The sequence below is a fragment of the Sardina pilchardus genome, chromosome 21 (genome assembly GCF_963854185.1).
Source record: "Sardina pilchardus chromosome 21, fSarPil1.1, whole genome shotgun sequence".
Taxonomy (NCBI): Eukaryota; Metazoa; Chordata; class Actinopteri; order Clupeiformes; family Clupeidae; genus Sardina; species Sardina pilchardus.
In genome coordinates this window covers 22,996,614-23,007,019 of record NC_085014.1, presented here as the reverse complement: position 1 = coordinate 23,007,019, position 10,406 = coordinate 22,996,614, and the positions used below count along the sequence as shown (strand labels likewise).

General features: G+C 43.3%; 3 protein-coding genes across 3 annotated transcripts; all 3 read left to right on the top strand.

Moving 5' to 3' along the window:
* The first annotated feature begins 1,915 nt into the window (after positions 1-1,915).
* LOC134069429 (protocadherin alpha-11-like) lies at positions 1,916-4,877 on the top strand. The gene is made up of 2 exons (XM_062525395.1): positions 1,916-4,270; positions 4,860-4,877. Exons 1-2 carry the CDS (start codon positions 1,916-1,918, stop codon positions 4,875-4,877), a joined length of 2,373 nt encoding a protein of 790 aa, XP_062381379.1.
* A 154-nt stretch (positions 4,878-5,031) lies between these two features.
* LOC134069428 (protocadherin alpha-8-like) lies at positions 5,032-7,374 on the top strand. The gene has a single exon (XM_062525394.1). It carries the CDS (start codon positions 5,032-5,034, stop codon positions 7,372-7,374), a length of 2,343 nt encoding a protein of 780 aa, XP_062381378.1.
* Positions 7,375-7,763: 389 nt separating this feature from the next.
* Positions 7,764-10,398, top strand: LOC134069427 (protocadherin alpha-8-like). Its single transcript, XM_062525393.1, has 2 exons — positions 7,764-10,121; positions 10,342-10,398. Exons 1-2 carry the CDS (start codon positions 7,764-7,766, stop codon positions 10,396-10,398), a joined length of 2,415 nt encoding a protein of 804 aa, XP_062381377.1.
* The last annotated feature ends 8 nt before the right edge of the window (positions 10,399-10,406 follow it).

The window sequence follows — 10,406 nt, the reverse complement described above, 5'->3', positions numbered from 1 at the left end:
CTCCCACACACACACACACACACACACACACACACACACACACAGAAAGAGAGACTGCAGCACGGCTCTCTGTACTGCTCAGAGGCTGATGCAGAGAACACACACACACACACACACACACACACACACACACTCACACACTCACACTCAAAGTCACTGCTGCATTTGCATCCGTCCCCATCCATCCACTCCCAGCCCCCACCCACATCATTGTGCATCCAAGCCCCCCAAACCAGACACACCCTGTTTCTGTTTCTCATTCACACACACACACACACACACACACACACAAACACACACACACACACACACACACACACACACACACACACACACACACACACACACACACACACACACACAGATGATGCTGAGCAGAACAGTGGAGAGGAGACAGCATGTTACTAGGCGACAGCAGTCTCCCTTGACAATACTGACTGATTATGGGTGGGGCTAGGGGGAGGGGTGTATGGGGGGGCTACAATACAGATTCTACAGTGTCATCTCACCTAAACCTAAATCTAAAACACAATTCGTTTAATACATCAGATTCGCCAGTAATTCATTTTAGGGAAATATGGCTTTGCCACCCTCCCCCACCCTCCTCTCTCCTTATCCAGCGCCTTGCCTCAGCACCGCGGACACCGACCTGCCTCGTGCAAGGTCCGTTGCCATGGCAACACAGTGCTCGCCGGGAGAGGGGGGAGACTGTGCTCTCCAGCAGCCTGTAATTTGATATTCTGACATGCGCCCATGCTCATGTTACACTACACCACGCCACAGACACACTATTGTCCTCGTGTGACATAAATTAACAACACATTTTTGGACTGTATACAAGAGCCGCATATTCCTTCATTTTCATCGAGGCTCAAGGATATGACAACGGATAATCGCTTAACAAATATCTGCAAATAATATCTAAGCGATCTCAATTGTTTACACGTTATGCCCTACGCATAGATACTGTAATACAGCGGTACTCTCTTTGTGTGAGAGCGAAAACATGCTCCAATAAATAGCCCTAATGAAAACCAAACCGGCAGTTATTGTAGTGAATGTTCCTCACTTAGACTCAGGCTGCATATAGCCTATAGCTCAGCCTGCCGGTATGAAAGGCACTACTAGGACATGACATGTGCGGTGGGCTGCAAAGCTGAAATGCCCGCATGCTCACTGCAATGTGGCAGAGTGACGGCAAAAAAAAGAGATGGGTCACGTGGTTTGCTCGTTGTCGCCACACAGCGTCGCTGTTCACCAATATTACATAGCGGTGTGCTCTAAAGCTGGGAAAGCCAATCACGTTCTCTGCATGCAGCGCTGCGCAGATCTGGCTGAATGAGATGCACTATGCTGGACTTCTCCACAAGCGTTGTCGAATGAGCTTAACGTTACAATCAATTACACACTAATATGTGCACAATTCTTCTAATACTACATGCAAGCACACTTCACCTACACTGTAGCCTAACACAATATTATCTAAAATGTGAAATAACAACATAGGCTACAGAAATGCATATTTGCCCACAGTGTTATTGTAATGCAAAATGGAACATAGATGGTCGTGCTTTGCAAGTATTTGTATCATCAAAATCACACAAAAATGCCTCTTTGAATAAATTTGATAATTTAATCAAAGTAGAAAAACTGCGACCACATATGTGTTGTCTGAGTAATAAATTATGATTTCTTATTCTCATCATCCTTCCCGCTACGGGGCACTGTTGGATCATCAACGCTTTTCATTGGGGCGTAACAATCCAGCCTCCATCCCAGATGCAGCTTCGCAGACAAAAAAGACGAGACAGAGAAGGGACCCACAGTGAAGGCAGCACCTGCTATTATTACCATCACATAGAATGTGACCAGTCGAGCGGTAGTGTGGTTAATATTTGTCAATGAAATTATCAGCATGGCGAGGGATAGTGTTCGAAAGAGATTACTCGGAAGTACCCTTCATTTCGCCTGTTTGTTCTTTCTCTGGAGAGGAATCGCGGCGCAGATACGCTACACCATCCATGAGGAATTAAAGGTCGGAACTACGGTTGGGAATATTGCTAAGGATCTGGGATTTGACTCCGCAACATTACCTGGTCGCAACCTACGCATAGTGACAGGGACCAAACAGGAGCTGTTTCAGGTAAACCAGAGAGACGGTGCTTTGTTCGTCAGTGACAGGATAGACAGAGAGGAGTTATGTGTCAAAACGAGCCCGTGTTTAGTTACTCTCAAAGCTGTAATCGAGAACCCATTAGAGATGCATCAGATTAATGTGGAAATAACGGACGTGAATGACAACCCCCCGTCTTTTACAGAGGAAAATTATCATTTAGAAATACTGGAATCTGTTACAACTGGGACACGATTCCAGCTGGAGGGGGCACACGATCCTGACATAGGTATAAACGAACTGCAGTCTTACAAACTCAGCCAAAACCAGTATTTTCGTTTAGAAACAGATGAGTTCGGAGAAGAAGGCAAAACTCCCTTTTTAATCTTACAAAAACAACTCGATAGAGAGCACACAGGAAGCATACATTTATTACTGACAGCCTTAGATGGTGGTAAACCCCAAAAGTCGGGAACTCTAAATATCAGTATTATTGTATTAGACGTTAATGACAACACACCTGTATGTAATAAATCTAAATACATAGTCAGCGTCAAAGAGAATGCACCAGAGGGCACATTTCTAGTGCGAGTTGACGCTTCTGATGCAGACGCGGGGGTCAACGGCGAAATATCGTTTTCATTACGAAGCAAATTTAGGAATGGCGCGTCTGACCTCTTTAGTCTGGACAATAAAACTGGTGAATTGCGAATAAAAAGCGGTCTCGATTTTGAAGAGAAACAAGTGTATGATCTTAAAATACTGGCTTCGGACAAAGGAGCTTGGCCACTATCCACACACTGTAATGTCGTAGTTAAAGTGGAGGATGTGAACGATAACCAACCAGAGATCGATGTCACCTCTCTCTCAAGCCGTATACCAGAGGACGCGCCACCAGGTACGGTAGTTGGACTGATAGGAGTAACAGATCTAGACTCTGGCATGAATGGCCAGGTAGTTTGTTCCGTACCTCTAGACGTACCATTCGATCTGAAGCAGTCCTCAGATGGCCATTTCTACTCCCTTATAACTAAAGAGCACCTAGACAAAGAATCAAAGGCAACATATAGCATTGAAATATCAGCCAAGGATTTAGGAACACCCCCTTTAGTCACCACTAAGACCATTCAAGTTGACATAGAGGATGTGAACGACAACAGTCCTTTATTCAGTCAAAGCCCGTACACATTTTACTTGCCTGAGAATAATAAACCAGGCATGTCTATTTTCACCGTCCGTGCAAATGACAGAGATGACGGAGATAATGCTCGTGTGTCATATTCACTGGATAGAAAAAGCCCAGCACACGGTGTGACATCTTTCCTAAATATCAATGAAGACAATGGAACTATCTATGCATTGAAAAGCTTTGATTTTGAGACAGTTAAAATATTCCAGTTTCACGTCATTGCCAAAGACGCAGGCACTCCACCTCTGAGCAGCAACGTGACTGTAAATGTTTTTATTTTGGACCAGAACGACAACTTGCCTGCGATTCTCTCCCCGGTAAGCGCAAACGGTTCCGCCGAGGGAGTGGAAGAAATACCCCGCAACGTGAACGCAGGACATCTAGTGTCTAAAGTTAGGGCCTATGATGCTGATGTAGGATACAACGGCTGGTTACTCTTTTCACTTTTGGAAGTTAGTGACCACACTCTCTTTGGCTTGGACCGCTATACAGGACAGATACGAACTCTGCGTCCATTCACAGAGACTGACGATGCTCGGCACAAACTCGTTATAATAGTAAAAGACAATGGGAACATTTCACTCTCAGCTACAGCAACTGTGATTGTTAACTTGGTAGAGCCCAAAGAGGCTTTTGCAGCATCCGATGTTAAAAGCGCGACAAACAACGACGAAGAAAACAACATGACTTTCTATTTAATCATAACTTTAGCATCAGTTTCTGTTCTTTTTCTCATTAGTATTATCGTACTGATGGTTATGCAGTGCTCAAAACCCACTGACTATTCCTCAAAGTATTTACAAGATACAAACTATGATGGAACTCTGTGCCACAGCATCCAGTACAGATCTGGTGATAAAAGATACATGCTGGTCGGACCCAGGATGAGTATTGGATCTACTATAGTTCCTGGCAGCAATCGGAATACACTTGTCATACCAGATCGAAGGAGACGAGCTTCTGAAGAGGTAAGAGCTGGACTTATGTCAATTCATACATTTCACGCATATTGTTTCCCCCCATTCAAATGACTAAAACAAACAAGAACACAATCAAAATATTAAAATGTAGTCGATTTTGCTTGTCATTTAAACTGGTGTACTCATGTCGAGGGGAAGAAATCACTGCTAGTTGTGCACTTGGTGTCCTCCAGTTGCGTGCATGTGAAACGGTCACGAGAGAGGCGTGGAGCTCTCCGTGGTGCTGAAATGTGGCACCCTTTATAGTTTATCTATGGTTACCCTGTTCACGGAAACAATACTTTCACGTGGACGCTAAATTGACAGTTGATGTTAAAACATCTAAAAATATCATTACACGTTTTATGTCAAAGACGAAGCTGAAGAAATGTATCATCTTGACAGACACATCATGTTGTTACGACTTGTCATGAAAACAAACTATGATATGGCACTGTGTAAAAATAACATCTCAGAGTCAGACCATGTGGTGTCACTAGAACATAAGGAAACCACCGCGGCACATGACAAGCACAAGCCTTGCCCTCCTTCGCACAGTGTGGGGTGCGATTTGCATCTGATACCTTATAACACGGAGGACGCGTACGCGGAGTAGATCTTTCGAGACAATGTCTTGTTCTACATTCAATTAGATACGATAATGACTTGAATAGTATTTGCTTTTTGGAGTTTATATTTGTACGGAGAGTAATTTGGGGTGTCTCGCGATGGGAGACGGAGGACAAAGGCTGCTACGGGAGTGTTCGTGGATGGTGCATCTTTCTTTCCTGTTATGCATCGGGGAGCTGGTTTCAGCTCAAATACGATACTCTATTCCAGAGGAGAGGAAAGAGGGATCTGTCGTTGGACATATAGCAAAGGATCTGGGTTTAGACATCCGTGCTTTGGTGGAGAGGAAACTGCGTATCGTTTCTGGTACTAAGGACTCCCTATTCCAGGTAAATCAGAACAATGGCGACTTGTATGTCAACACGAATATTGATAGAGAAGACATCTGCGATGGCTCCGGTGTTTGTTTGATAAATCTCAAAATTGTCGTTGAAAACCCTTTAGAGATACATTATGTTGCAGTTGAAATCACGGATGTAAACGACCATTCTCCCAGCTTCCCCGAGAAGGAGAAACGACTCGAGATAGCTGAGAACAGACTGCCAGGAGCTCGGTTTCAGCTGCAAGCAGCACGCGACCCAGACATCGGAATAAATACGGTGCAGTCATATAAATTAAGTCAAAACGAGCATTTTGAGCTACAAGTTCGAGAGAGGGGAAAAGATAAATTTCCATATTTAGTTTTACTAAAACACCTCGACAGAGAAACTAAAGCCGAACACAGTCTGTCTTTAACGGCGTATGATGGGGGGACTCCCCCTAGATCAGGGATTCTAAATGTAACAATAACTGTTCTTGACACAAATGACAATCCACCCGTATGCAGTCAAGAACTTTATACAGTCACCATACCAGAGAATGTGGAATTGGGAACAGTTATATTAAGAGTTCAGGCGACAGATAATGACGAGGGCGCAAATGGCGCACTAGAGTATGCGATGGGCACAGATCTCGATCCAAATTTGTACGATATATTTGATTTAGACAGCATTACCGGTGAGATAAGAGTAAAAGGTGCAATTGATTTTGAAATTACTGACCTGTATAAACTAGATATTCAGGCCATTGACAATGGCCAGCCGCCTTTGAATGTCGAATGTGGAGTTATCATTAAAATATTAGATGTTAACGATAATACACCTGAAATCGAAGTAACATCTCTTTTCACCGAAGTATCTGAAGATGCAAAACTTGGTACAGTTATTTCACTTATTAGCATAATAGATAAAGACTCGGGCATTAACGGTAAAGTGTTATGTAGTCTGTCTGGTGATGTGCCATTTGAGCTGAAACCATCGATTCAAGATAATATGTTTTCCCTTGTTACGAAACAGAAGCTTGATAGAGAGCTTGTGTTTTATTATGACATCACAATAACAGCGTTCGACTTTGGCCAGCCACCACTTTCAACATTCAAAACGTTGAGCATCCAGATATCGGACGTGAATGACAACAGCCCAGAGTTTCCCCAGAATCCACTTGAGCTTTACATGTTTGAAAACAACGTTCCAGGTGCGTTTATCTTCTCCGTCAGTGCGACTGACAAAGACTTAAATGAAAATGCGGCTATTTCTTATCAGATTTCTCGCGGGGCTCATAGCGAAATGGCATCATTTCTCAATATCAACTCAGAAAATGGGAAAATCAGTGCGCTTAAAAGTTTTGACTTTGAAACTGTAAAAGCTTTCCAATTCGACGTAATAGCAAAGGACTCTGGGATCCCACCTTTAAGTAGTAATGTAACTGTAAAAGTATTCATTCTGGATCAGAATGATAACTCTCCCGTCATCTTATCTCCAGTAAGCGCAAACGGCTCAGCTGAGGGCATTGAGGAGATTCCGCGCAATGTCAACCCAGGGTATTTGGTCACTAAAGTGAGGGCGTACGACGCAGATATTGGGTACAACGGGTGGCTGCTGTTTTCTATACACGAAGTTGCTGATCATACTCTCTTTGGGTTGGACCGTTACACTGGACAGATAAGAATGCTTCGGTCATTTGCCGAAACTGACGAAGCTCAGAACAAACTGATTTTAGTTGTCAAAGACAATGGCAACGTTTCATTATCAGCCACAGCAACTGTGATCATCAAAGCAGTGGAACCCATGGAGGCATTCGCAGCCTCGGATGTTCAAAGTGATCAGAACGCAGAGGACGACAGTAGCGTTGCTTTTTACCTGATGATAACTTTGGGAGCGGTTTCCGTACTTTTTGTGGTTAGCATCGCCGTTTTGATTGCCATGCAATGTTCCAAAACATCAGATTATTCATCAAAGTATTTACAAGACACGAACTATGATGGAACTCTGTGCCACAGCATCCAGTACAGATCTGGTGATAAAAGATACATGCTGGTTGGGCCCAGAATGAGTATCGGCTCCACTATAGTTCCTGGCAGCAATGGGAATACTCTGGTTGTACCTGATCGCAGGAGTAGAGCATCTGGAGAGGTAAGCGAAAACATTTATGTGATGTACATTTAATTTAAAGCTTGGTCTAGCTACATAATCAATGTGAAAAGACATGTGTTAAATAAAAGCGATGTTTCGATGTGATGACGGGCGTCTCCCGCCAAATGAGCTTTACAAATGATTTATGAAGACTTTTGCAGCGCAACTTTGGCTGAGTAACATCCACATGGTGTCAGTGTTGGCTTGCGAAGGACTGGCCCTGCCCTTTATATTGCTCTGTGTGAGGGCTGTCTCATTCTTACCGAGAGAGCGCTATGGGTCGGAGTTGCTGGCGATAATGCTGAAGTGGTTTACTGTGTTTTGTTATAAAATGTCATTTTTTGTACCAACTGGACACATTTCGCACTATTTATGAATCACTAAGTGGAATTTAACTGGGAATTCAACGAGGATTTTCCGCGATGACAGACGCCGGACAAAGACACAGCGGGCAGTTGTGGAGGATTGCTTTATGTGTCTCGCTGCTGCTGTGTTTCGGAGAGCGGGTTTCTGCACAAATAAGGTATTCCGTTCAAGAGGAGGCAAAGGAGGGAACTATTGTTGGAAACATTGCTAAGGATTTAGGTCTAGATGTGAGTACTCTAGTCGAGCGACGATTTCGAGTCGTTTCTGGATCTAAGGACGCTCTTTTCCAGGTTAATCAGAACAATGGCGTGCTGTATGTTGAAAAGAAAATCGACAGGGAGATGTTATGTGATGGCAATGACGCATGCATAGTGAATTTGAAAATAGCTGTGGAAAACCCTTTAGAGATACATTACGTTGGCATAGAAATAACTGATATAAACGACCATCCTCCCACTTTCACTGATAAAGAGAAACGGATTGAAATTGCAGAAGCAACACTTCCTGGTGCTCGCTTCCAACTCCAATCAGCGCATGATCCTGATTTAGGAGCAAATGGTGTTCGCCTGTATAAATTAAGTCAAAACGAGCATTTTGATTTAGAAATAAGAGATAGAGGGGAGGACAAACTCCCTTTCTTAGTACTCCAGAAACCACTCGATAGGGAGCGCAAAGCTCAGCATCATTTAATTCTGACCGCCACCGACGGAGGCAGTCCACCCAGATCAGGAAAACTGAACATTACAGTTTTTGTTCTTGACAGCAATGACAACAGACCTGTTTTTAGCAAGGATGTATACTCTGCAACATTAGATGAAAACGTAAAGGTGGGGACAACTGCAGTGCGGGTACATGCTTCTGATTTAGATGAAGGCCCAAATGGGGATGTGATGTACACGTTTGGGAGTGATGTTAACTCTAGAATCTTAGACATATTTAGTCTCGATAGCAAAACTGGGGATATTGTGGTTAAAGGGGAGATAGATTTTGAGAAAGCTGCAGTTTACAAGTTGGATGTGCAGGCATCCGATAGTGGACAGCCGCCTATGTCCACTGACTGCAGGGTCATTATAAAGATTCAGGATGCTAACGACAACACGCCAGAAATTGAGCTCACATCTTTGTCCAACGTGGTTTCTGAGGACAGCAAACCTGGCACAGTCATATCCCTCATTAGTGTGACCGATGCAGATTCCGGTCTAAACGGCAAAGTGCAGTGTACAATATCAGAGAATGTACCGTTCGAGTTGAAACCCTCAATCCAAGATAACATGTATTCACTTGTGACAAAGGCACGTTTAGATCGGGAAAGCCAATCCCATTACGACATCACAATAACAGCAACTGACTTTGGCCAGCCACCTCTGTCTGCAATTAAAACCTTAAGCTTTGGCATATCAGATGTAAATGATAACAGTCCAACATTTCCTCAAAATCCCTTTGAGTTGTATTTAGTCGAAAATAATGCAGCAGGTGCATCTATATTTTCAGTAAGCGCATTTGATAAAGATCTAAATGAAAATGCAGAAATTAAGTATCACATTCTAAGAGGAGATGGAGCACAGACCGACATGGCTTCTTTTCTCAATATCAACCCTGATAACGGCCACATACATGCACTCAAAAGTTTCGACTATGAAACAATGAAAAAGTTTAAATTTCAAGTGCTGGCCACAGACTCTGGCACGCCGCCCCTCACCTGCAACGCCACAGTAAACGTGTTTATTCTGGATCAGAACGACAATCCTCCCGTTATCTTGTCCCCAGTCAGTGCTAACGGATCAGCTGAAGGTGTGGAGGAGATTCCGCGTAATGTGAACGCAGGACATTTAGTTACCAAAGTCAGGGCATATGACGCGGATACTGGATACAACGGCTGGTTATTATTTTCTCTCCATGAAGTTACGGATCATACTTTATTCGGTTTGGATCGTTATACGGGACAGATAAGGACTCTTCGTGTATTCACAGAAACAGATGAGGCCGAGCACAAATTAGTTATCATTGTAAAAGACAACGGAAACGTTTCTCTTTCTGCTACTGCCACAGTCGTCATTAAAGTCGTGGAGCCTAAAGAAGCCTTTGCAGCGTCTGATTTGACAAGTGTTGTTACAGACGAAGAAGACAACGTTACATTTTACTTGACCATCACTCTAGGATCTGTTTCAGTGCTTTTCATAATCAGCATAGTCATACTGATAGCGATGCAGTGTTCCAAAACTACAGACTATTCCTCCAAATATTTACAAGACACGAACTATGATGGAACTCTGTGCCACAGCATCCAGTACAGATCTGGTGATAAAAGATACATGCTGGTTGGGCCCAGAATGAGTATCGGTTCTACTATAGTTCCTGGCAGCAATGGAAATACTCTGGTTGTACCTGATCGCAGGAGTAGAGCATCTGGAGAGGTAAGAGCTGGTCCATTTCACATTATTTTGTGTCATGTCAAAAATATATTCTGTTGTTACTATGAATATTGGTGGTGTGATTCCACCATGGACTATGCAGATTACAAGTGATAAACATCCCGAGACAGATATCCCGGTTCCAGAAAGTAAAATACCTGCCCTATATTCTTTTAATAATAAGCCAAATATTTTCTCAAATATTTTCTCCAATATTTGGCAGGACTTTGCCAGGTTTCTGAACCCAGAATGTCCACATTGTAGGGGAAAAACCTTCTAATCTCAGTC